General features: G+C 44.8%; 1 protein-coding gene across 2 annotated transcripts in view; it reads left to right on the forward strand.

Moving 5' to 3' along the window:
- ABCC1 (ATP binding cassette subfamily C member 1 (ABCC1 blood group)) overlaps positions 1 to 26,200 on the forward strand; it is a 103,135-nt gene that overhangs the window by 52,022 nt on the left and 24,913 nt on the right. For both annotated transcript variants that reach the window (XM_006119586.5, XM_006119587.5), the window contains exons 9-19: positions 2,480 to 2,657; positions 3,840 to 4,001; positions 4,958 to 5,050; positions 7,924 to 8,127; positions 12,474 to 12,620; positions 14,406 to 14,493; positions 17,021 to 17,090; positions 18,138 to 18,264; positions 20,276 to 20,452; positions 23,285 to 23,452; positions 24,247 to 24,424. In XM_006119586.5, the coding sequence (XP_006119648.3) occupies positions 2,480 to 2,657; positions 3,840 to 4,001; positions 4,958 to 5,050; positions 7,924 to 8,127; positions 12,474 to 12,620; positions 14,406 to 14,493; positions 17,021 to 17,090; positions 18,138 to 18,264; positions 20,276 to 20,452; positions 23,285 to 23,452; positions 24,247 to 24,424 (1,592 nt within the window). The remainder of the gene's footprint in view (positions 1 to 2,479; positions 2,658 to 3,839; positions 4,002 to 4,957; positions 5,051 to 7,923; positions 8,128 to 12,473; positions 12,621 to 14,405; positions 14,494 to 17,020; positions 17,091 to 18,137; positions 18,265 to 20,275; positions 20,453 to 23,284; positions 23,453 to 24,246; positions 24,425 to 26,200) is intronic.

Raw genomic sequence — 26,200 nt, forward strand, 5'->3', positions numbered from 1 at the left:
TCTCTTCCTAACACAAAGAAGGCCAGAAAAGGGAAGTTTAGAGACAAAAGGAAATTTGCTTCATCTAAGCTAATGTTAATATGTGTCTGTTCCTGGGATCACGGAGAGAGCTCCTGAAGTGAAAAGTAACCCTTTAAATCTGCAGCTGAAGCAATGGAAGGGTGAGGGGAAAAGGTGCGCTGGTATAATGTAAGGGAAGAAGTGGAACGCTAAATTGAGATGATGTGCCTTAGTCAGGTCAGTGATTGGAAAAAACAATCCTCTGGTAGCATCTCTGTGCAGAGCCCAGGCAACACATTCTTCTCCTTTTGACATAGCCCTTATACCTTCCTAGCGATCATTTCTGTCAGTACATCTAAGAGGACGTATTTCAAAGTGGAGTGTGAGAATATAAGGAGGGACACGCAGGCAGTGTGACACAGGCTGGTGGGAGAGGAGGGTGGTGGTCAGTGCTCCCTGTAACCTGCGTGCCAGTGCAGGCACGCATGAAGAATTTCAGTCCTGCCCACCTCCTCAGCAGAGCCATGGCTGCAGCTGCTCCCAGAGGTGGGGCCATGTGGTGGGTGGCTGCCCCACCCCAAGAGCAGTGGGGCAGCTGCCAGAGCTGGAGGCTGGGCCTCGGTACTAAAAATAGCACAGTGGCTCCGACTCCAGGCCCGGCACGTAGGGCACATGGAGATCTACCCTGGGGAGCAGGTTGCTGGTGACGTGCGCTGCTTCCCGCTGTCTGAGGTGCAGCATGTGCACTGGCAGCTTCAGTCTATTTGCAGAGGTTTAACTCCGGTTAGAAGAGAGTGCTGTTCCTTCTCCTCACCCAATATTCTCGGCACCTGTGGCCCCCGCATGGCAACAGCGGCTCTCGGTAGCTGGTACGAGCTGCTCAGTACAGACCTCTTCCCTGCGGGTCTCCAGTGGGGGGTGGGGGGCGCACTGTCTATGTGTCAAGAGGGACTGGCCACTCTGCGCTGGCAGCCGGGGCTGTTCCCTGCCAGTGCTCAGGGAGAGGGACACTTTGCCAGAGGGATTTCCTTTCCTTCCTTCAGGCTAGGATGTACTTGGTTACTTATGTCTTTCTGAGGGGTTTGCTGAATACCGGCTGCCAGCCCTAGGATATCTGTGGCTAGGTTGGAAGATGGGTCTTGTTCCTGCCTCTTGTTCCTTAGTAGTGAAGTTACTGGATAGGAAATTCTCCAGTGGATGCTTATTTATAATATGCAGAATAAAACAATATGGGAATACATTGGCTCCGGCACTAGGGGGTTGAGGGGTTCAGGTGTCAGGAAGGTAGAAGCAGGGAGGGACGGGTAGGAGGAGAACTAAGGGGAAGGTGGAGGTCAGGAGAAGAAGGGGCTTGTTCTGAGGGTAGAGGAGGGAACCAAGACAGGAGAAGAAAGGGGAAGGCACCAAGGGGCAGGGTGGAGGAGACACAAATGCCAGGGTCCAAGAGGAGACAATGAAGGGAAAGGGCAGGGTGGGGAGGGGAAGCGGAGCAGGGGATGGGAAGCTGTCATTGGGAGTGGGAGAAGGGAGGGGACAGGGTGATGCGAGGAGAGGGGTGGGGCAATGGGGACAAGAGGACGGAAGAGGAGTGGGTGCAGGGAGAAGAGGGGTTGAAAGGAGGGGTGAGCATGAGGAAGGACACAGAGGGGTACGAGGAGAACTGGGCAGAGGGTGGTGAGAGGGTGGGCACCAGAGGAAGAGGGCAAGGGGGTAGTGTGGGAAGGGGGAGGCACCAGGAGGGTGCAGGTGGTAAGGGAAGATACAGGTGCAGGGGATTTTGGGGGTGAAGCAAAAGGGCAGACACAGGGTGGGGAGGGGAGGAATGGGCACCAGAGGGCAGAGGAGAGTGGCAGGGCAGGTGGGTAGAGGGGTGTGTTAGGAAAAGGAATTGGGAGGGATAGTTACAGATGAACAGTGGGGCCAGAGGAAGGGGTGGGTCCAGAGGGGAAGGGAAGGGCAGGTGCAGGGGTCAGAGATGATGGGGAAGAGGGCAGGTCCCCAGAGGGCTGAGGGGCATGAGAATGGCAGGAGCCAGGACAGCAAAAGAGCATGAGGGATGGAGGACAGCAGGCATTAGGGGTGTAGATGGGGAGAGGGGAGGGCGGGAGACATTGCAGCAGAGGGAAAAGGGAGAGGTTTATAAGATATTTGTTAGTAAGTTGGATGCCACAGTGGTATCCATCCGAAAAAGTGCACATGAACTCAATATTGGTGCACAAGAGACAACTCACTCAGCTTATGGATGGAAAATCTTAGAGAGAACACTGGTGGTGATGAATTTGGGGGACTTTTTACCCAGACTTTATAACTGAAATCTTGTGACTTGACTGAGGCCTAGTGTACTTGAATGTTTGCTACCACCAGTTTGGAGCATTTGGGATTTCATGTGACTGATATGTGTAGAATAATCTAGTCACTGTGTGGAAATTTGATAAACTCTGACTGTGTGTATTAACTTCATCACATCCTCTCTTTGCAGATTGTTAATTAACTTTGTGAACGATAAAGATGCCCCAAATTGGCAAGGCTATCTGTACACAGGGCTTCTGTTTGCATGTGCCTGTCTGCAAACTCTGATTCTCCACCAATACTTCCATATTTGTTTTGTTACTGGAATGAGACTTAAAACAGCTGTCATTGGTGCAGTCTATCGCAAGGTATGCATGTTTGAAATGTTACATCAACACGAGAGCAATGGTGCCTCTGAACACTGGGGTAGGGCTGCAATAATATCTTTGGGTATGTCTACGCTACCCCGCTAGTTCAAACTAGCAGGGGTAATGTAGTCATCCGCAGTTGCAAATGAAGCCCGGGATTTGAATTTCCCGGGCTTCATTTGCATGAAGCCGGCCGGCGCCATTTTTAAATGCCGGCTAGTTCGAACCCCGTGCCACGCGGCTACACGCGCCACGGAGTAGCTAGTTCGGATTAGGCTTCTAATCCGAACTAGCTGTACTCCTCATGGAACCAGGAGTACAGCTAGTTCGGATTAGGAAGTTCCTCATGGAACCAGGAGTACAGCTAGTTCGGATTAGGAAGCCTAATCCGAACTAGCTACTCTGTGCCACGTGTAGCCGCGCGGCACGGGGTTCGAACTAGCCGGCATTTAAAAATGGCACTGGCCGGCTTCATGCAAATGAAGCCCGGGAAATTCAAATCCCGGGCTTCATTTGCAACTGTGGATGACTACATTACCCCCGCTAGTTCGAACTAGCGGGGTAGTGTAGACATACCCTTAGTGATGAACTTGTATAAGTTATGTAATTTTAATTTGTTGGAATCCTCTGCCATGGCAGGTGTTGAATGGTTAACAGAATGTAAGAGACCTTCTTCAACCTGCAGCTGTAAATTAAAGATATTTTCAGTTAGGAAGTTGCTTTGATTGATCTCTTGCAAAAAATGGCCATGAAGAAACGAGACATGCCAGTGTAATGGGAAAGGGTTTTAACAACCAAGCAGGCATCGTCTGCATCACCTCAGTCTGAAACAAGCTGGAATTATTTTCAAAACTTTAGACTTGGCTTCTTTTCAGGAGATAAGGCAGGAAAACACGTCAAGCAGTCAGCACTCAATTCTTTGCACTGAAAAAGAAAAAAAAAAAAAAGCCCCGAACATAAACAACTCTTTAATTTAACCCTGATTGTGTATTGTGTACTCAGTTTTAGTGCTTTTTAGATGTGCGTGGGGGAAAAAAACAGCTCTGTACGTAGGAGAAGCATTGCCTGTGATCACAAATTAAACACCAGAAAAAGCTGTTCACGCTGCAATATGAAATAAAGGTAAATTATGAAGCTGTTTTGCCTGCTATATTTAATGTTTTCCTTTTTGTCTACACACAGGCATTGGTTATCACAAATTCTGCAAGAAAGACTTCTACTGTTGGGGAGATTGTAAATCTAATGTCTGTGGATGCTCAGAGGTTCATGGACTTGGCTACCTATATAAATATGATTTGGTCTGCACCTCTGCAAGTTATATTAGCATTGTATTTATTATGGCAGGTAATTGTCACACATCTTATTTTTTTGTTTAATTACAGTAGGTGAATGCATCTGGTAGCCATGTGTTTTCCTTTGAAGTTCAAAATTATAGATAACGAATGTCAGACCATTGGAGAGCATAGAACAGGAGAGAGTGAGAATAGGTTATGCATGAAGAACCATTTAGGGCAGTATGCTGCCACTGTGATGGAAGAGAAGAGGCAGGAGATTCTGAATTGCAAATCTAGCCTAAGCCTACTCAAGTACCATGCTGGGACAAAGGTGGTTCTTATCCATTTCCTGTGTAGAAAACGAGTGTTTAATAGCCCTTCCTCCACTCAGCAGTCTTGCACCTGCCCCCAGCTTGACAACCCTTTTATGTCCCATGTGATTTTTTTTGGGGGGGGGGGGGAGAGGGTTCCCTTTGCTTCCAGAGCACCCAGGTAACTGTTGGGTCTTTACTTTCCCCTCTGTCACTTAGCAGAGAAGTGGGCAGATGAAGGCTCTCTTTGGTTGATTCATCATCCCAGCTCGCATCCTGCTGGGATAATACCTGCTGTTTCTAGTCTAGGTCCTCTGTTCCAGGTCCTCATCTAATCAGGGAACTCATAGAAAAGCAGCCTCAGTTCTGCCTACAGCCAGGAATTTAAGACCGGAGCACAGAAACTTCTCCCCCTATATTCTGCTTTGAAAGAATAGCACCAACAAAAAATTAAGATAAGGAGCTTACATTTTAGCATTTGAAGAAGCAAAGATCGTAATTATCTGTATCTATCCTTAGCCCCAAAAAAAGGGGGAGGGGGGAGGAAAGGATTAGAAAATAATAGAGAAATTGTATTTTTATTTTATATATATTAAAAAAAAAATGCGCGCGCACACAGGTTTTACTTAGAATGCTTTGCTAATTATCTTTAAAGATGTTTTCCTAATATCTTCTAAATAACTAGCGTGTGTATATAAATGTTTATTCCTCTTAGAATTTAGGTCCTTCTGTTCTAGCCGGTGTGGCAGTCATGATCCTTTTGGTTCCAGTAAATGCTGTCATAGCAATGAAGACAAAAACATATCAGGTATGGCACTTCATGTTTGTATGTGTGTATGCTTTCGGGCATGTTGCTATTTGATTGTTCTATGTGACTCATTCGATTCATGAAGATTTATGCTTACTATTCTAATTCTTGTGCTATGGGGGTAGGGTTGCCAGGTGTATGGTTTTCTACCAGACAGTCCGGTATTTGCACCCTCTGTCCGGTAGAAAAATTCAGAAGATACTGGACATGTGCAATGTCCGGTATTTTCTGAATTCCCAGCTGGGCGCTGGACCGAAGCCTGGCGGGGGAGTGACTGAGAGGCGGGGCCGCGATTGGTGCTGGGAATCCTGTGGTTGCATGCAAAAGCCGGGTGGGGCGATGGCCGGGACTCCCAGCCACTCTCCCCGCCCGGCTTCTGCAAGCAACCAGAGGCTCCCAGCACCAATCGCGGCCCCGCCTCCCAGCTGGGAGCCTTTGGTTGCATGCAGAAGCCGGGCCTGGGGAATGGCTCCCAGCCCTGCCCCCGCCCGGCTTCTGCTCTCAACTAAAGTGAGTGCCTGCCAAGGGCACGGCCCGAAGGACTCTGGCTGTGGCTAGTGGCTGCATTTCCCACAGCCCCCTTGGCCAGGTCTGCTTCCTGCCCCCCTTCTTCTGGGCTCCCTCTCCTCCCGTCCAGCTCTGCTTCCCGCCCTCCCCCTTTCCTCCCGGCTAGCCCTGCGGCCCCTGACCCTTCCCTGCCAACTCTGCTTCCCGCCCTGCCCACCTCCCGGCCAGTTCTCTCCCTGCTACCTGCCCCCCCCCCCCACGATCAAGTGTGTCTGGTTTTTTGGCGGGGTCTACCTGGCAACCCTATGTGCCAGGGTGTTTTTTTAAATTGGTGTCTGTTACCTGACAGTAGCCTTCCCACCAGGAACTAGCAAAGCTAATGCACAAAACACTTCCAAAATAAAAATGCACTGTTGTCCTGCAGTGTTGCTGCAGTGTGTGCTGTGGCTTTTTTTTTTTTTTTTTTTTTTTTAAATGCAGTAACTGAAATACAGTGGTAAGGTACTATTATCCAACTCAACAGAATGCTGGACGAAATGCATACTGTGAAGTTTTTTTAAATTGGCTTTTAACCAAGTGATCTATGAAATGAAGTGAGAACGTGGCTCAATACTTGACTATAGTCCATTTTATGTGAGAAATATTTACATTTCCAGGATGGCGCTTTTAGAGCTAGTTTTCTGTCACCATGTTGGCCTGTTGTATTATTTTTCTGAACATAGATGGCTCTCCTATTCAGTGTTGACAATCCCTTTACTTCTAAAATCACACTCGCACCCAGAAGTCATTTCCACTACTGATAAAAACACATTTTGTGACAAAATCGATTTCTTGACAACAGGGGAGTTGGAATAGTTTGTATAGCGGGGGTTACGGGAGCCATTGAACAAAACTACAAACCAGTTTATAAGAGAGAAACATCAGGCCAGGGGGTGCAGTAATACCCCGAACACCATTGTATAGAGAATGATACAGATTTCTGTGATGGGCAGTTAAAAATCCTCATTTAGAAACAGATTTAAGACACCGATCATAGTGATGAGATTAATTTGATATAATTATTATGATATACCACAGTGCTTGGATCAAGTGTTTTACTGAATTTGGGGTACTTACAAGCATCCTCCCTCAAGGTAAAACTTAACAGTATTCCAGCAGACTACTCTTATTATGTTAATGTCAGTCTTTTAACAAACTTCTAAGAATACCTACATGACTCGTTGATGGAGGGACTGACGGAGCCAATATGACCATTTAGCTGCTAGGATTCCGTGAAAATTGGGGCAATTTGGTGCCCCAGATTTTGTGGTATCCCATGCAGCTGCACGGGTTGGATATTGGTAGGGATAGCTCTCCCTTCCCCATCTAGTGTTACTTCTTTAGCCATTGGAGATATTTTGTAATGCAGGTTGCATCTCTAAAATCCGGGATTCTCTGGTCTGGCAACATCCGTGGTTCGGCATGACCTCAGATGTTCCAGGATCAGAGCACCCAGGTGCACTGCAAGGGAGTGGGGACTTGGGAGCCAGTGCATGGCTTAGTTGGGCTACGAGAGAGGAAGCCAGGAACCGGCGCATGGCTCAGTTGAGCTGTGAGCGAGCCTGGGATCTGGCGTGTGACTCAGCAGTGCAGGGGAGGGGCTGGGAGTTGGGTGTGGTGAGGCTGGGCTGTGGGGGGAGCCAGGAAGCCCGGAGGGTGCAGGATTGATAGAGGGGTGGCAGCAGGTCCTGAAATGACCTCCTTTGGTCTGGAAAAATCCCTCATCCGGGACCAGTTAACCCAGGAGGGCCCGGGAGGGCCAACCTGTAGCAGTTGTGAATGGGCTTTATGCCACTATAGGCATTATCATGTCCATAAAGTTACAAGCTCAGTGTTGAAACAAGGTGGTTTTTTTGTTTGTTTGTTTTGTCTTTTTTGGTCCCACTATTCATCTTGGAAGGCTGCTCATGTGCATGTATTCAGCGTGTCGCTAGGAGGAACTTGAGTAATAGAATGCCTTACTAATGATTAGATGCTCTGCTCCTCTGTGTAACTTCTACAAGTTCCTGAATTCTGCAAAGGTGTCTACATATTTATTTTTGTGAAATTTGTGTTTTTGCCTTTCTTCAGATTTCCTCCCCCCACCCCCACATTTGGTTAAAATGTTTATTTAATTCTTCAATTCAGAGTTTGTTGGTAAATTGGTACTTTTGTTGTTTTTATATTTGTAAGTGGTCTTTTTCCATAATAATTAGGCATACTTCCCCATCACAAAATATACATTGAAGAAATTTGTATAGACTAAATCGGTTTAGTCAAATGGCTTTTAGACATGCCAAGTATTTTGCTATTCTAATTACTTATTTTTTTTGCAATGGGATTTTTAGGTAGCCCATATGAAGAGCAAAGACAACAGAATTAAGCTGATGAATGAAATTCTCAATGGGATTAAAGTGCTGAAACTTTATGCTTGGGAATTAGCCTTTAAAGAGAAAGTATTAGGGATCAGACAGGAAGAGCTACAAGTGCTTAAAAAGTCTGCTTACCTTGCAGCAGTGTCTACATTCACTTGGGTGTGCGCTCCTTTTCTGGTAAGTAAAACATATTTGAAGTTGTGTTTTGCAGGATGGTAGAAGGCCAAAGAAATAGTGAGAGTGAAATCCTGCTTTTCTGTTAGTTACTCTATTGATCTTTCACTGTTCGGCAAACTCAGTCTTGTAAATAGAACTCTGTTCACAGCAACATTCAGCTCAACAGTAAACTTTTCAGAAAGAGTTTTTAACCTTGTTTGTTTATTTGTTTGTTTTTTGTCTTAATATTAACAAACTCCTTCAAGTTAAACATTTCCTGGTAGGTAGTGACTTTAAGAGTTCTTGGTTGGTTCTTCAGGCTTTCATATTCACCGGTACTACGAATATTGTTGGAATGAAAAAGGCACAAATAATAGTAATAGTGTTTGGTCGCTGACTGGAACAAAATGCATATAGACTATCTGGGTAGCACCTCTTAGGACTTCCCTTTACATTAACATTTATATTTTGTAAATTTTCTAGAAAAAGCACCCTTGAAAGTGTATGCTATACAGATTCCCAGGTGAGAGGTTTGATTAAAACAAATGTTATGCAATTCCAAGCACACCACACACTAGTTATGTAGATGTGTGTGAAAGCCTCTTCTCTCCCACCCAGGCTGGTAAAGCTGACTTGATGGGAGAGTTGTTCTCTAACCTGGGATCATTTTAAATTCTAACTTTTTAAAAAGGTTTGGTTTAAATATTGTCTCTTTACTGTTTGTGGCTGATTGGAATTTACACAGAAAAGGAGACACATTGGATTATAATTGCTTGTGGCCCTAAAAGAACAAAGGGTAGTTGCTTTCATCATCTGGCAGAACTAAACAAACCATGCCTACATTAGGGTAAAATATGTGTGTTCCATTTGAAGGTGTTGAAGTGTTCTTTCCACTCATGGATTCCTTTGCTCCAAGTGCTGACCATGTTTACATGACATTATAGGTATGATGAAAGGCAGAAGAAGCAGCGTCTTACATAGGAAATGTCAGAAGCATTTTTTAGTGAATGTTTTTATAAAAGAAGGCTGTGAGATGGCTTTTTAACAAGTTGATTTACTAAGTTTCTAAATACAGCTTCGCAAAGGACTTTCCTTATTTCAGTTTAGCTCTGTCAAAGCCAAGATTAATGTACATACCTAAACGCGGTGTGTTACGAATGTTTATCAATGGGTCTGATTGCATAGAAGAGCCTTGTCATTAAGCTTCTACAAGAGCATGATTGGACTCTGAGGAAGGGGATATTATATAATTCTTTCCCCAATTTGTATTAATCAAGATTACTATGATTAGCAACAGCACGCTACAAAGGACATTTGAATTGGTTCATTTCTTTCCCATGCACAGTTTTCCTTTTTGTCCTGCTTTGTAGCTCTTTGGCCAGTGTTCTTTATAACCAAAAGGAACCTCGAAAAGGAACCAAAACTCCAAACAAATCTGTCTTACTCTGTGTAAAAGTTTTACACAGAGAGAGCTCATAAGCTCAGCCCCTTTTATCAGTGAAAGAGAGAGATGCACAGTGGTTGCTCCCCCCAGGTAATAATTATTTGTGCTGGGCTTGATGATAAATAAAAGTGGCTTTTTTTTATTAAGTATAAAAAGTAGGATTTAAATGGTTGCAAGTGAAAACAGATCAAAGGAAGTTACTAAGTTATAATAAAAAAAAATGCCAGCTAATTCCAATATTCTAAGAAAGTTGTTACATGTAACTTCTTACCCTAAATAGATTCTTAGCTCAGGTAATATGCATCAAGTCAGAGTTGATTATATTTACTCTGGCCTGGGGGTGGGTGGGTGTGTGTGTGTGTGTGTGTGTGTGTGTGTGTGTGTGTTTTTGAGAGTTCTTCTTTGTCAGGTTTCTTTATGTGTATCATTTTAGGGTGGGTGAGGCAGTTTCAAAGGCCAGCTGAAGATTAAATCTGATTGCTTTCCATTCCTTAAATAGCCTTCCCCCACCCCCATGAGGGTAGGAACCCTTGTTAATCACTCCCCCTCCTTATAGAAAAGTGCATGCAAGATGGATTCCTGTACCAGGTGGCATGGACACCTGTTTTTCTGGGGCAATCCACAGTCTGGGCTTATAGGACAAATAAGGTTATTCACATTCAGAATTAAAACCATATTTACCCTTCATATTTCTAACATCACATACGACAATGACACATGCACAAAATAGGATATATATATTCAGCAGACTGTAACTTCAAAATGGATATTTTGCATAAGTGTTTTAGGTTTATGCATATTCAGAAGCCAATTTTCATAAAGCATGGGGGGGGCCTTGTCACAAAATGATTTATTATACCACCTTGATGTAAGGCATATGGGAATGGCTCTCAGGGAGCAGATCAGCTGAGCAGTCTTAAGGGAGGAATTTTAGGTGCAGGCCTGGCTTTGTTACCTTACTGTTTTCTTTGTCAGTACACAATGCATTAGCCACACAATGTTTACATGTGGTTATTGATGGTCTAGTCAAGCATAGCCTGTATAAGTATGCATGTGTGTGCTAGATCTATTTATATAATGGGGTTGCTGAGAGCCATGCTCTAAATCCTTTATAGGATGGAAACTACTGCAAGCCAAGAGGTGTGGCAGCCTCCTTAGCACCACTAGTTCCCACTGTGTATGCACAGGGATTCCCTTTCTGAACTGGGTGGAGTATTATAGGCTGTCTCTACACTGCACCCCTTTTCCGGAAAAGGGATGCAGATTAGACGCTCTGGAATAGCAAAATCTGCGGGGGATTTAAACATCCCCCACGGAATTTGCATTAACATGGCTGCCACTTTTTTCCGGCTTGAGGATAAGCCGGAGAAAAGCGCCAGTCTAGACGTGATTCTCCGGAAAATAAGCCCTTTTCCAGAGGATCTCTTATTCCTTGAAAGTAGGAATGCAAATTCCGCGGGGGTTTTCTTTCTGCTACTTACAACAACTGCACTGTACCCCACTCCTGAACAGCTCTGAAAGTGGGCACACGGTTTATGTAACTACCAAGACTTAGATCTTGCCCACACTACATTTTGTAGAAAGCTACCCACAAGCCTGGTTTTCACGAGCATCTCTTCCGTAACTGGACTGGGTGGGTTAGAAGACTCATTTAAAAAAAAAATGTGTTCTTAACCACACTAGAAAATGAAACACTATGGCTGTGTCTACACTGCACCCCTTTTCTGGAAAAGGGATGCAGATTAGACACTTTGGAATAGCAAAATCCACGGGGGATTTCCTACTTTGAAGGAATAAGAGATCCTCTGGAAAAGGGCTTATTTTCCGGAGAATCATGTCTAGACTGGCGCTTTTCTCCGGCTTATCCCCAAGCCGGAAAAAAGCGGCAGCCATGTTAATGCAAATTCCGCGGGGGTTATTTAAATCCCCCGTGGATTTTGCTATTCCAAAGTGTCTAATCTGCATCCCTTTTCCGGGAAAAGGGGTGCAGTGTAGACACAGCCATAGTGTTTCATTTTCTAGTGTGGTTAAGAACACTTTTTTTTTTTTTTTTTTTTTTAAATGAGTCTTCTAACCCACCCAGTCCAGTTATGGAAGAGATGCTCGTGAAAACCAGGCTTGTGGGTAGCCTTCTACAAAATGTAGTGTGGGCAAGATCTAAGTCGTGGTAGTTACATAAACCATGTGCCCACTTTCAGAGCTGTTCAGGAGTGGGGTACAGTGCAGTTGTAAGTAGCAGAAAGAAAAGAGGTGATTTGAAGCAGAGCCAGATTAACTTTTCTGGGCTATTTGATCCTAGACTCTAGGTTGGAGTAAAAAATGAGAGGTTCAATATGCAGAAGGGGGCTGTTGGTTGAGGCAGGAGGGTGGGTGTAGGAGGGGTAAGTGCTCTGACTAGAGGTGTGGGCTCTGGGCTGGGGATGAGGAGTTTAGGGTGTGGGAGTGAGCTCAGGGCAGGCAGGTGAGGTGGGAGTGCGGGGGCAGTTAGAGTTCAGGAGGGGGCTCAGGATTGGAGTGTGGGGTCCAGGACGGGTTGGCCTAAAAAACAGGGGCTTTAGTGGATGCAGCCCAGGGCTCTTAAGCCACTTTCTTAATCCGGCCCTGATCAGGAGGCAGAGAAACCAAAAAATATACACACAAAGTTAATGAGCGTACTTTCATTTTCTGCTTTGCCTCCTCTCTCCTCTTGGTTCTGTGAGGAGTGAGGCTCTTTTCCAAGAGCAACTGTTCAGTAACAGATCAGTTAAGACCCAGTGTTTGTTTTGCAAAGGCTTGTTCTGATTATTTTCTTGTTCTTAAGAACAAGTGTTTTGTTTCACTGGCTTTCCGCTGTGGCTCGAGTTCTTGGAGGAATCATTGTCTTTGAGTATATAAATGTAAGAGGGCAGAACACAGACCATAATTATTCCCTCTTTGTTCTTAGGTTGCTTTATCTACCTTTGCTGTTTATGTGCTGATAGATAAAAACAACATCTTGGATGCTCAGAAAGCTTTTGTTTCCTTAGCATTATTCAACATCCTCAGGTTCCCACTGAATATTCTTCCGATGGTCATCAGCAGCGTTGTACAAGTAAGATTTTAATGTTGACGACTGAATTTACAGAAATGATCATTTTGAATTATAGTGTCTTTTGAGGTCTGTGAATGTTTTAAAGCATTAGAGTCCTATCACAGAAAAGTCTCTTCTCTCTACCCACCACTGAAATGCACTCCCCTGTGAAAGTAAAGTTTTGCAGTCTCTTATTTTCCTGTGTTTGGCTTCATCTTCAATCAGAAGTTACAATGACATAGCTCTGCTGATCAGGAGAGCTATATGCCAGCGTAACTGGCAGTGTAGGGGTAACCATGTTAATGGATGTGCTTCCATCGTGGTAGCCAATAATGTTCAGCTTGGAGGTGTTACTACGTTGATCAAAAAACTCCTCCTGTGGGGATGGACGGCATCTGTGCTGGAGGCTCTGCCAGCACTGCTGTGCTGACATAAGCATGTCGGTATAACCTCTGTAGCGGCAGCTTTCAGATTTTTTTTTCTCATGACCCGGTTGAAGGAAATTGTTGATGCCTGCGACCCAACATAATTTGACTGGAGTGTGGGCGAGGATGAGAGCTTTGGGTATAGGACAGGCTCTGGCTTTGAGGTGGTTAGGGCTGGAGAAGTGGGGGGCTTACTTTGACTGGCTCCTGGTCAGCATAGCAGCAGAGATGCTAAGACAAACTTACCTTGCCAAGATATTTTGGCCTTGGAAAGGGTTCAGAAAAGGGCAACTAAAATGATTAGGAGTTTGGAACAGGTCCCATATGAGGAGAGGCTAAAGCGACTGGGCCTTTTCAGTTTAGAAAAGAGGAGACTAAGGGTAGATATGATAGAGGTCTGTAAAATCATGAGTGGTGAGGAGAGGGTGAATAAAGAAAAGTTATTCATTAGTTCCCATAATAGAAGAACTAGAGGACACCAAATGAAATTAATGGGTAGCAGGTTTAAAACTAATAAAAGAAAGTTCTTCTTCACACCGCACGTAGTCAACCTGTAGGATTCCTTGCCAGAGGAGGCTGTGAAGGCTAGGACGCTAGATAAAGAGACGCTAGATAATTTCATGGAGATTAGGTCCATAAAAGGCTATTAGCCAGGGGATAGAAATAGTGTCCCTGGCCTCTGTTTGTCAGAGGCTGGAGAGGGATGGCACGAGACAAATCGCTTGATCACTGTCTTTGGCCCACCCCCTCTGGGGCACCTGGCACTGGCCACTGTCGGTAGACAGGCTACTGGGCTAGATGGACCTTTGGTCTGACCCAGTACTGCCATTCTTATGTTCTTATAAGCTTCCTACCTCTCCTGGCACTGCAGACCATGCTGCGTCCCAGAAGCAGCTAGCCAATGGGAGTGTGAGGCTAATACTCAGGGCAGGGGCAGGGCACGGAGCCCTTGTGCTCTCCCTCCTCCTACTGAGGAGTTGGGCATGCTGCCAGCCGCTTCTGGGGCACAGTGCAATCTGCAGTCCAGAACAGGCAAGTACCTGCCTTAGCACCCCCGCTGGTCACCTGATCCTCCTGCAGCAACAAGACTCAGTGCCTGACATTCCATGACCCAATACTGAGTCATGACCCATACTCTGAAAACCACTGCTCTATAGCAAAGATCTGCCCTTTTTATAGCACCTGGCGAAATCAGACTCCAATCCTAATTGTGCCCTCTGGGCATTACCACAATACAAATAAATGCATGTCTGGTTTTGAGGTGGAGGTAGGTGAAGTGGCTGGTGTAGTGGGAAGTATATACTGGATTTTAACAAGCACAATGAAACAGATTTTTTTATAACCTGTGTGTAAAATAGTTTTTCAATTGTTTCATGTCTAGGCAAGTGTTTCCTTAAAGCGTCTCAGGTTATTTCTCTCACATGAAGAGTTAGAGCCAGATAGCATAATCAGAGGATCCCTCAAAGATGGTAAGTCCTTATTTTGTGGGTTTTTTTTATTTGCTTCCAGTTTGTAATGTTAACTTCCAATGCTACAAACTATAAGTATCAATAGGCATGTTTTGGGCAGGTTCTAAAGTGTCTTTGTGGGTCTTTTTAAATGAATTTTTGCAATTTGTGGGAGTTTTAGGTCTGGTAAAATAAATCTGTTTTTTTAACCCAATTTTTGTGCAGTTTCTACTGGTTTTTCTTCTTCCTTCTTGTTAATAGTACAAAACACTCATGTCCAGCATCAGTAAGAAACAAGGAAGGTTACTGTAAAATAACTTATTAAATTAACCAGCTTTAAATGTACACGAAGAACACCTTACAGAAGAATAATTTTACCAGTCAGTGCTGATCAGGAAGTGGCCAAAGCACTCTCATACAGAAAACCCATAGTCATTTTTGTGGAGAGCATCTAAACACTACTTAGAAGTTAGCATCTCCCCTAGCACAACTGACCAACACCTCTCTTCATTTATGGAATTGCAGGTAGTCATCCAGCTCTGCTTAAATACAATTAATACTGTTGCACTCCTCCAGTCTCCCATTCTACCCAAATTGTCATTCATTGTTTTTGTACAGTGTCTAGCATAGCCGGGCCCTATCTGGTAGGGGTGTCTGTGTGCATTTGTCACAGAACTGTAGTGTTTTGTAGAATCTTAATGTCCCATGTTGTAAAATGCACTGCTCTTTATTATAGCAGGTTTAAACATAGATAAATGATTCCCTGCCCATCTTTTTTTATAAAGGTAATAAAATATTCTTTCTTTCTAATGCATTCATATTCATTCTCCATTAGTAGAGCCACTTGGTGTATTCCTAGAACCAGGGTTTCTTTCTGTGCTCCTTATTTTCTGCTTTCTTCCTTTTCTTAACTGATGATCGTTAATATATTTGACTGAAATCCTACATAAAAAAACTAGATGGTCTTATGCACAATCACTTTTCAGTATTTGTATTGATGATTATCTTAACTAAATTAGTGTATTGCCTTTTTACCACTCCCCTGGATTGTTGGATATGAAAATGTGCCCCTCTAGGGCTGAAAAGTGAATGTGTATTGTGGCATTGTAGGAACAGTGCCTTTCATTGACTTCAGATCAAAATTGCTCTGTTTACAAGTTGGGGCTGCTTTTTCTAATGTCAGTTTTGTTATCTTAGCCTTTAATATAGGGGTGGGCAATAATATTTGCAGGGGGCTCACTTAATGAATTTTGGTATATGGTCATGAGCTGGCTCATTCCATTCATGAGTATGCCTCGTGAAACCAAGCTTATCTGCGCCGGTCGACAAAGGCTGCCTTGTCGACCACAGCGCGTCCAGACTGCCCCGATCTGCCAACAAACAGCTGATCATCAGCTGGTCGGCAGAGCACGGCAGCCATTTAAATGAAGCCGCGATTATTTAAATTGCGGCTTCGTTTCCCTCTGCCAATCAGCCTCATCTACATGGCTCCATCGACGGAGCCATGTAGTTTTAGACACACCCTTTGAGTTAAAAACATAACAAAGGGCTCCTGGCTCCCAACCCTGCTGCCACCATGTTGCTTTGGAACTTCCTGGGTTGCTGTGGCTATGTAGAGGGCTCGTGGCTCTGGCCCCTTCTGTGGTAGAGCTACTTGCTGGGACCCATTTAAATAGGATCCTGCTGCCTGACTCACCGCCTGGAAATTCAGTGGCATGAGCAGTAGGATAGAAATAGAAAGTGGCCAGATACTGTCCGTGGGCTGGGTCAAACTGTTATGCAGGCTGGATCCAGCCCACCCCTGCTCTAATATTTCCTTTGAATTGTAAGTGAGAATAGAATCCAGATTCCTCAATTGGATTCTTTTATTGGCTTTACAGTGTTAAAAGGAGTAAATAGTAAAATCTAATTTGTTGGAAAAGGAAGCAGATTAAATACACACTGGGAATCAAAGTCCTATCAGTTGAATATCAAGATAGTATTTTGCTATACTTGCTTTTCTTGCCATACCTGTACTTTGTCCAGCACATGATTGTAACTTGAGAACGTATTTGTCGAATCAGTCAAAATGGAGCATGAACAATTAACGAAAACAGAATGCTGGGGTTCTGTTACTAAACTAGCACCAGGCCTACCTGTGTGCGTGTGAGGCTACTCCTAGACTATGGAGTTTTACTGGAAGAAGGTATGCAAATTTCACTCTGCAATGTGTGCGCCTTTTTCTGATAGTTTTTTCAGAAGAAGGTTTTCTGAAACTTGGCCCGTCTACAAGGTCCAAATTTCGGAAAAACCTCCTCTTTCAGAAGAGCCATTCTTTCTTGTGAAATGAGGAATACAGGGGCTTCCGAAAGAGCACGTCTGCTCTTCGGCAAAAAATTGTGGAAGAGCACATGCATTCCCTGGACACGGCGGTATCCCAGAAAAACTCCGTAGTCTAAACGTAGCCTGAGTGTCTGGATTTACTTCCCATGGCACAGTGAAGTATGTTGTACAACTGTTTCCTAATTGGTCTGCATCTAAACATAATTTTTCTTTTATTATTTGCTAGCTGAAGGAAGCATTGTTGTGAAGAATGCAACATTTAGTTGGTCAAGAAATGATCCTCCCTCACTCAATGAGTAAGAATTGGTATCCTAATTAGTTCTAGCCTATAATTGCTCTAAAACTTTTATGCTTTTTTAATTGTTTCTGTAAAGCTTGAAGTGTGTGTGTCACTGCACAATAAATAATCCATGCTAAAATGGTAAGTCTGTGCTCCAAAGAGTTTATAACCTTCAAGGAACAGCAATACAAATAGATTTCTCTAACTCAGAGACACGATGTTTCATACTTTATAAGGTATGTGGCTTTTGTTGGGGGGAGGGAGTTAAATGGGAAGGGAGCCTTTTGGATCCTCTAATCAGGAGCCTTTTGCAGGCATACAGATTTGCACAAAAGAAGTCAAAGTTATTAGTGGGGTAAGGAGTCAAATGGACTAACTAAAAGAAAACACAGTATAGAGCGTATGGGCTAGTATATAGGAAGAGAATAGAGGACGGAGGTAGGAGTGGACTTCTCCAGGGGCTTGAAGTGATAATAGCTTGCAGTTTGTACAAGCTGTGATCTACACAACTAACTATCCCCTTTCTTGTTTTTTGACTAGATCTATGGGGCTCCTTTCACCTTTATCCCCTTGCATGCTCTGCTTCCGTCTTATCTCTGTTCCAGTGCTGCAGATGGTTGGGAGAGGAACCATACAAAATCCTCAGCATGCAGCATGCTAACTCACTCACTTGCATGATGTTGCTGCTGAAAGCCTTCACTTCTCCTAGGCCTCTCTTATTGTTACCCTTGTTTTTATCCTATATTTTTGGGGACACCGACATTGTCTGGGGTTTGTAAAACACCGTATTTATAGTGTTGCGTAGACTGTATGGAATAGAGCTGGTGCAGAGAGTTTCAAGAAAGGGCCTCAGACAGGTGGGCAAGAAGGCTGGCATTGGTGGCTGCTTTTTGGAGGACTGATCACATAGTGAGACTATATGAGACTGTACTGCGCTTGTCAGAGGCTACAGAGTGGCCTGATTGTATCTGGTGTTTCTGTGTATTTGACACTATAATAGAATGCTTACCATTATTTGTGTGTCATGTATCAAGAAGGCTGAACTGTGTGTGATTTATTTCAGCATTAATTTCACCATCCCTGAAGGCTCCCTGATTGCCATTGTGGGCCAGGTTGGCTGTGGAAAGTCTTCATTGTTGTCTGCTCTTCTAGGAGAGATGGACAAGAGGGAAGGATCTGTGGCTATCAAGGTAGGAAATGTCTAGGTAATAGTTCTATTGTTTGCGGGGGCTTCTAAAGTGATAACAGCATTTCCATAGCATAAGGGGCAGGGGAAGCCTCACAAATTAACAAGTTTGGCTTAAATAAAAGGGGAGGGTGTGCTTGTGCTGCATTTTGCTGCTTTATGATATGCAGAGAGGCCTCAAAATGTGCATGGCGTTTTAAAATTTTGGTTTTATCATAGAAATATCCCAATGTAAAACCTTGTTCCTGTTTTTGCAGGAGGTCTTTGTGGGAGACTTAGAAAAATGATTTGGAAGCTCTGACAGTCCTAAATTGAAAGAGAGGTCAGGGTTGACTCTCTTATAAAGACCTATTTTTCAGCTATACATTTTTATTCTTAATGCAGATTTCAATAGAAAAATCCAATAGAAAAATCTTAAATTATCTGAAGAAAAAATCACTCCCCTCTTCCCCCCCCCCAAATAAAATGACTTTTATTTACTTTGTGCCCATAATGTGGTTTTACTAATTCTATCGTGCTTAAGATATTCTTGGAAAAAAGAAGTAAACAAGACCTGAATTACTAATGTTGCAACCTCCAAGACACCTTTCCCTTTTTTTAATCAGAAAAAATATTCAACACAAGCCATCCTTTTCCTTACACCCTGTTGAATATGATGGGGAAGGGGAGAGGAATATGAGCCAAAATGTCTTTTTACCACTGACTGCTTCTGTAGAGCAGAGGTTCCCAACCACCAGGCTGCGAACCGCTGGCTGCCGGGCCACGGTGGTACTGGGGTTGGGGTATACTGCCCAGTGCCTCCCCTCCCACCAACGCGTGTCCTTCCTGCCTCTCAGCCAACCAGCACTGGGCTGGGCAGAGTCTCCTCCAGACACAGAAGAGCAGTTCACTCTGCTGCGGGAGGGCCATGCGGAGCTGGCACGGCAGCCTTAGAGCAGCTGTGACCCAGGCAGCAGCGCTCAGTTGGTGGCTGGGAGGCAGCGCAGAGCTAGGTGAGGGAAGTGGGGCGGGCTCTGGGAGCAGGACTAGTGCTGGGGGGCTCTGAGGGTGGGACTTGCCTTGAGGAGCTTTAGGAATAGGGGGGGCTCTAAAGTGGGGGCTAATGCTGGGAAGCACTGGGGTGTCTGGGGTGGGGAGCTGGCATTGGGGGGTTCTGGGTGTGGGGCTAGTAATGGGAGGGCTATGGGGGGCAGGGCTGGCACTGGGGGCTCTGGGATGGGGCTAATATTGGGGACTAGGGGCTGGCACTGGGGGGCATTTGGTGCAGAGGGGCTCTGGAAACAGGAGGCTGGCACTGGGGTATGTGGTGGGGGGCTCTTAAGAGCAGGGGGCTGATACTGAGGTGTTTGGGATGGGGGGGCTGGCACTGGGGGGTTCTGAGGGCAGGAGGCTGGCGCGGGGGGGTGCAGGAGATTCTGGGGTCAGTGGCTTGCACTGGGTAGGTAGTAGACGGGTGGCGGACTCTAGGGGTTAGGGCTGGAACTGGGAGGCTCTGGGGGGCCACGGATTTTGGCAAACCAGCCAGATTTTATTTGCATATTCATTATTTGCATAATAAATATGCAAAAAAAATTTACTGGTCTGCAAAAAGTTTGTGAATGGGTTTGCTGGTCCGTGGTACAAAAAAGGTTGGGAACCACTTCTATAGAGCACGAGTTAGCGGGGAGAATTCCACAAAGTGGATGTTGAGGGAAGGGTGCTCCATTTGAAGCCCATTCCCCAAAATAATACATGTAACATGATTGTGGTGGAAGACAAGGCTTGGCTAATGGGAGTTCCCATGTCCACACTGCTGTTTTAGCGTAGCTCAAGCAGCTCTAGCACATCTGTCTGCCTGCTCTGGGAAGTGTGCTCCTAGCAGCCCTGTAGAACATAGGATATGGCTGTTTGGGCATCATACCTATCTTACAAGGGTTCGGAGTGTGGATTATTGTTTGCAAGGAGCTTGGAGTATGCCTGCGAGAGATTATTTAAGTAGGGTGAAATATTGAATAGCTAATTTTTGTTTCCTTTAGGGCTCAATCGCATATGTTCCTCAACAAGCCTGGATACAGAATGCAACGCTGAAGGAGAATATTATCTTTGGAAGGGAGATAAAAGAGAGCCAGTATAAACGTGTGATTGAGGCTTGTGCACTTCTGCCTGACATAGAGATTCTTCCTACCGGAGACAGAACTGAAATTGGGGAAAAGGTATCGAGCCACACCCTAGTATTGGAGTGGATGAAATCATTGGAGTTAGACACACACCTCCCAGTCTAGCTCTGTGTTTAGAATTGTACTGAACTTCAAAATCTTTCGGGTGGACCTTCCAGACAAAGTGTCCACCTGAAAGCAATTTTTTTTTCTGCCCCAGTTGAGCGAAAGGTAGTGCTTCTTGGATGCCAGGAGAGCTGGGGAAGGAAGTCTGTTCCCATTCATAGATTGTAGTTGTAAGGATTTTCATTGTTATTTTTAAGCAGTTCAAGAGCTGAATATCACCCTTGTTTCGAATGTTCCCTGTGAAAACTGGCTCTGATGCCAGAGAATTCACCCTTAGCTCAAATTTAGCTAAGTGTTGAAAAATGTAAAGCATGTGAATAGGGAATCGAGGTCACCTATGCAATCGGCCAGGAGTGTCTTCTAACTGTGGACTTGCTAAGAAAGACAATTTGATGCTTCTCCATGCAGACTCTTTGGGACCAGCGAGGCAGCTGCTGAAAAGTTCCAGAGAGGCCCTATGAAGCCACTGTCCAACCAAATTAATAATCTAAGCCCTCACCCAGGTACCCTTACCTGAATGGAGCAGGCAACTGGCAGCTAGGTGAATTGAGCTGATTGTCAATGGGAAAAACAGGAGGAGTGTGCTTGGAAAACCCTTGCCTCAGCCCCTGCCCACCTTATAAAGCACACACGTAGAAGGAAGGTGCTGCATGTATTGTAAGGGGCACAAAAGGGTCTATTGCACTGGTGCCTTGAGAGTGTTCAGCATCTAGGGAGCTATAGAGGTCACAGTTTGGGTGCGGTTTTACTAAATAGTTCCAGACTATTGAGCATACATGGTCTCGCACTAATTTTGCACAATAGCAGAGCCAGAGTGCCAGACCACAGAGGAGGAAGAGGTTTATAAACAGCAGTTCTGCAGTGTGGTCTCTGAATAAGGCCTTGCAAAACCTAGGGCTAGTCGTGCGCTAGCTTGGCTTGCTCTTATGATAACTACAGACATGAGTGGAAAATGGGCTATTTTTCACAGAGTGTACTTGCAAAGTGTGCCGTTTTCCCCTTGTGATATGAAATAGCTTCTATACAATCAAGAATTCCTCTTCTCACCATGGACACACAATGCTTGCTTATCAGTACAAAGCCGAAGTGGCTTCCCTGCGGAGAAAGAGAACTGAATACAGTCCTGTTGAAGGAGCTTTCTAGAACTGGGCAGATGTAGGAGGTTCATTACATTCCATTTCAATTCTTGGAAATCCTGTGAATGTAACTAGTAATTGGACGAGCAGTAGAGTAGAGATAATTGTGTTACAACGGTGCCAAAATTCCCTGTCTGGAATGTCTGTTTTAGGGAGGTGCTATGGAAACATGCATTTAGAGCAGTGGTTCTCAAACTGGTCCGTGGCCACATTCCAGGTAGTCTGTGGCTCAAGCTCAGCCCCCCGCCTCCCTTCCACCCTCTTTCCCTCTCCCTGCACAGGGACTCTGCGCTGGTGCTCCAGCCTCCCCCGTCCCCCCCACTGTGAGGTTGGAGCACCAGTACTGACTTAACTCGGGGAGTGGGGAAAGCCCCGAGGCTCCCACCAGATCCAGATCGTGGGGAAGAAGCAGGTCCTCATGCTGCCATTCCCTTCCCCCTACCCCTTCTGCCTGGCTGGGGAAACAGCCTCCAGGCAGTGCCTCGGTGCACTGCTTTCCCTGCTGCTCCTGTTGGCTAGAGTTGCAGCCAGTGGGAGGCCATGCCTGGGACATGATGCCTGGGAGTGGCATGGGGCATGAAAGCAACTAAGTGCCCCCTCATGCCCAGACTGTGCACCCAAAGCCTGCTCCTACACCTTCCTCCCTGGCCAGACACCCCACCCTGCTCCTGTACCCTGCCCTATTCTTTCACTTTCCCTTGCTCTTGCCCCCTTCCCCTCTGGCTAGACACCCTACTCAGCTTGCTCCTGTACCTCCATCCCTGTCCCACTCACTGGCAGCCCTGTCCCATACACTGAACTCTTCATTTTTGTCCCCACCCCAGAGCTTGGGGAGAGTCCACAAAATCCAACCCCAGAAGAGTAAATCTGGCCCATGGAAAGCCCTGAACCTCAGTCCTCCTTGTCCCTCCCCCTCTACCTGTGGGGCTGGAGTGCCAGAGAAGTGAGGTGTCTCAGTTGGGGGCCACATCAGTGAGGGTTTTTGGAGGATGTTTTTTTGTTTCTCACTTGTGTGGTTTCTGTGATTTCCCCCCCCCCCCCCCCCCCGTGGATCAGTGGCCCCCAATCCAAAAAAGGTTGCCCACCCATGCCATAAATAAAGAAAACATTGAAACCTTTTGTGTTGGACTTAAAATAAAATATTTCACTTTATTTAAAATGAAGTTTGATAAACTAACAGGAGAGAGTTAAAATGCTTAATATGTTTAATAATTTAATATTTCCTTTATTACTGACAAAATTAAACCATTCTCCATAGCTGCAGCACTATCAAAATGGCTTGGGTGTAATTATTTAATTTATGGCGCGTTTTCATTAGCAACTGGTGGTTCACGGAAAGGTTTGCATCGAGCTTGGTGAGCCACGGGCCAAAAAGTTTCAGAACCATTGATTTAGAGACCTAGATAGATGTTAATCTCAAGATCTTCCATACATATCAGAAAAGGAGGTGTTAGCTCATGATTTTTAGTAAGTTACTGAAATAATGTCTATTTGTGAATATTTATCATGAAGTTTCATCTCCTTTAATATCTTCACAGAAGTGTCCTATAACTTTTACCCTACTTCAGAAACTCAAACAATGTATTTACTTTAAAACCCAATAGCACTTTATTTTCTTCCTCTTCAGGGTGTGAATCTCTCTGGAGGACAGAAGCAGAGAGTCAGCCTTGCTCGGGCAGTTTACTGTAACACCGATGTCTATTTATTTGATGATCCTTTATCAGCTGTTGATGCTCATGTTGGGAAGCATATTTTTGAAAAAGTTATTGGACCAAAGGGAATCCTGAAAAACAAAGTAGGTATTTTGAAATATTACATTAGAGGAGGGTGACTTTTTTCCATGGAATGATCCTTTCTGTAAAGTAAGCTTTGTTCAAAAGGTTTCAAGAACTGGAAAGCTCCTTTTGAAACAACTTCAACTTTACTTCCTGGTTCTCATCTTTACTTCCTGGTTCTCATCATTTTTATTTCTTGGTTTTATTTCCAATTGGATGTCTGACTTTTTACATGATCTTGTGAAAGTCACGTGAAACCTCTCGACTTGCTTTGTTCATTTGTAAAAATGGAGAAGTGAATGTGACAAATTAGCCCCAGATATTTAAAGGCATTTATTTTCTACTCAGCTCAGCACTGCAATACCTAAGCCTTATTTTCAAAAGTAACTTAAGTGTTTATGCGCCTAAGTTCCATTGATTTTAGTGAAACTTTGATGCCTATGTCACTTTTTAAGTTGACACACATGCTCTTAAGTCGGTCAGATGTTGCAGTACTGAGCAGAGCAATAGCTATAAAATCAGGGCTTAGTGTTTATAAAGTGCTTTTTACCCCTCTCAGATAAAAGGTGCACTAAGATCAGTACAAAGTATTGTGACAGAGCTTAGTGACTCCAAATGCCTAAGATGTAGATCAGCTGGAAAACAAAAAATGAAAGCTCATTTTTTCTAAAAGTTTACACATGCTTCTTGTGTGTTACATACTTATTATTATTTGTGTAATTACACTGATTTGTGACACTTATTGCATGAATTTAACACTTAGTTACTGTTCAGAGACACACTTATATTATGTATTTATTATTTTAACCTCTAGACTCGGGTTTTGGTAACCCATGGAGTCAGTTATCTGCCTCTGATGGATACAATTATAGTGATGACTGATGGTAAAATATCTGAGATGGGCTCTTACCAAGAGCTGCTAAAGCAAGATGGGGCCTTTGCTGAGTTTCTTCGTACATACGCTAATGCTGACCAGGATGTGGAGACTGGAGGTAAGCTTGCAAAGAACTCCACTGAGCTAAGCTGATGTGCTGTTTGCTAATGAGTGAGTTAGTGGAACAGGTTGAAAATCTCTTTACTGGGATTCTCTGGTCTGGCAACATCCAGACCACGAATGTTCCAGGACCAAAGAGTCTTGGTGGACAGCTAGTGCACGAGAGCCCTGCAGGCTGGCAGGGCAGTGGGAGCCCCATGTGAGGTAGTGGGGCTGCCCAGTAGGGCAGCGGGAGTCCGGTGTGCAGAGGTAGCAGAGCTGCCTGGAGTGGCAGCAGGAGTTGGGTGCTGCGTGAGAGCCTGATAAGCACGGAGGCAGCGGGGCTACCAGGTGTTGCAGCTGGGGTTGACAAGGTGGCCAGGAATGACTTTCCCTGATTCGGCACAATCCCTGATCTGGGACCAGTCAGGTCCCGAGGGTGTCTATTAATAGAGATTCTATATGTCTTAGTAAAAAGGAGAGGGTGGAAGTGTCAAATTTAAGCATGAAATGTGGTCTTAAAAGGTCTTCGAAGCAGGATGCAGGTAATCAAGTTGTTGAGACAATGTCCTTTCTGGTTGAAAAGGCAAGAAACTGTTTTTTCTTTGTGATCCTGTCTAATATCTGTTTTGTAGGCACTGATTCTTTGGCGAAGTGTCTGAGACAAAACAGATATTAGACAGGATCACAAAGAAAAAACAGTTTCTTGCCATTTCAACCAGAAAGGACATTCTTAACAACTTGATTACCTGCATCCTGCTTCAAAGACCCTTTTAAGACCACACTTGAAAGAGAATCCTCTGAACTGACATTCATGCTTAAATTCGACATTTGATGCCTAAGTTTAAACAAAGACATTAATTATCTTACCCATTACAAAGATAGCTTCCCCAATTATCACATCTAATATCATTAGCCCACAGACATTTACCCCCCCATCCCTCTTCTGTTCTGAAATTTGATTTGTCCTTTTCATATGTGTTCACTTTTTTATATTATTATTATTTATTAATAGTATCCTTTGTTATATATGGTTGTGACAATTTTCTTCCACTATTTGATCTGAGAAAGTGGGTCTGGCCCACAAAAGCTCATCACCTAATAAACCATCTTGTTAGTCTTTAAAGTGCTACATAGTCCTGTTTTTTGTTTCAGGTACACCAGACTAACACGGCTACATTTCTATGATTAAAAGACAGGAAACAAAGGGTAGGAGTAAATGGTCAGTTTTCAGAGTGGAGATAGGTAGTCACTTCCCCCCCCCCTTTCTGCCTCTGTCAGAGAGAGGCAGCAAAGGCAGGGAGTAGGAACTGGTGTTGGGGGGAATCTGCTTAAAAGCTAGTTTCTCTCCTCCCGCCCCCCCCCCAGTACCGTCTCCACGGGGGGTTGGGGAGGTAGAGGCACAGTGGGAAACAGCTGGATGGGACTGAAGCAGTCTCCGCCCACACCGGTTTTGCTTTTGACATATACAAGAGCTTAGTGGGGCTCTTGCTACAGTGCAGAGATGGAGGCGCCCTTATTGACTAATAGCAGTCGATGGAAATCCCATGGAGTGTTCGATGAGTTAATTAATCTAAATTGAATATCCCTAACCAGAGCACCACTTGGTGTGCTCAAGGCAGCGTTAAGGGCTGGCGGAGAAAGAGGCCACAGCACGTTCTAGACGGTGCTGAGGGCTGGCTGCTGTCACCCTGCTCTCTTCTGGGAGCACAGAGCTGGTCCCTCCCCACTTTGCCCAGCAAGTTTGTCCCTGCTTCCTCACCCCTCTCCTTCCCAGTGTGCCTAGTGTTCACTA

This window comes from Pelodiscus sinensis, chromosome 15, assembly GCF_052426305.1.
Source record: "Pelodiscus sinensis isolate ZL-2025 chromosome 15, ASM5242630v1, whole genome shotgun sequence".
Lineage (NCBI taxonomy): Eukaryota > Metazoa > Chordata > Testudines > Trionychidae > Pelodiscus > Pelodiscus sinensis.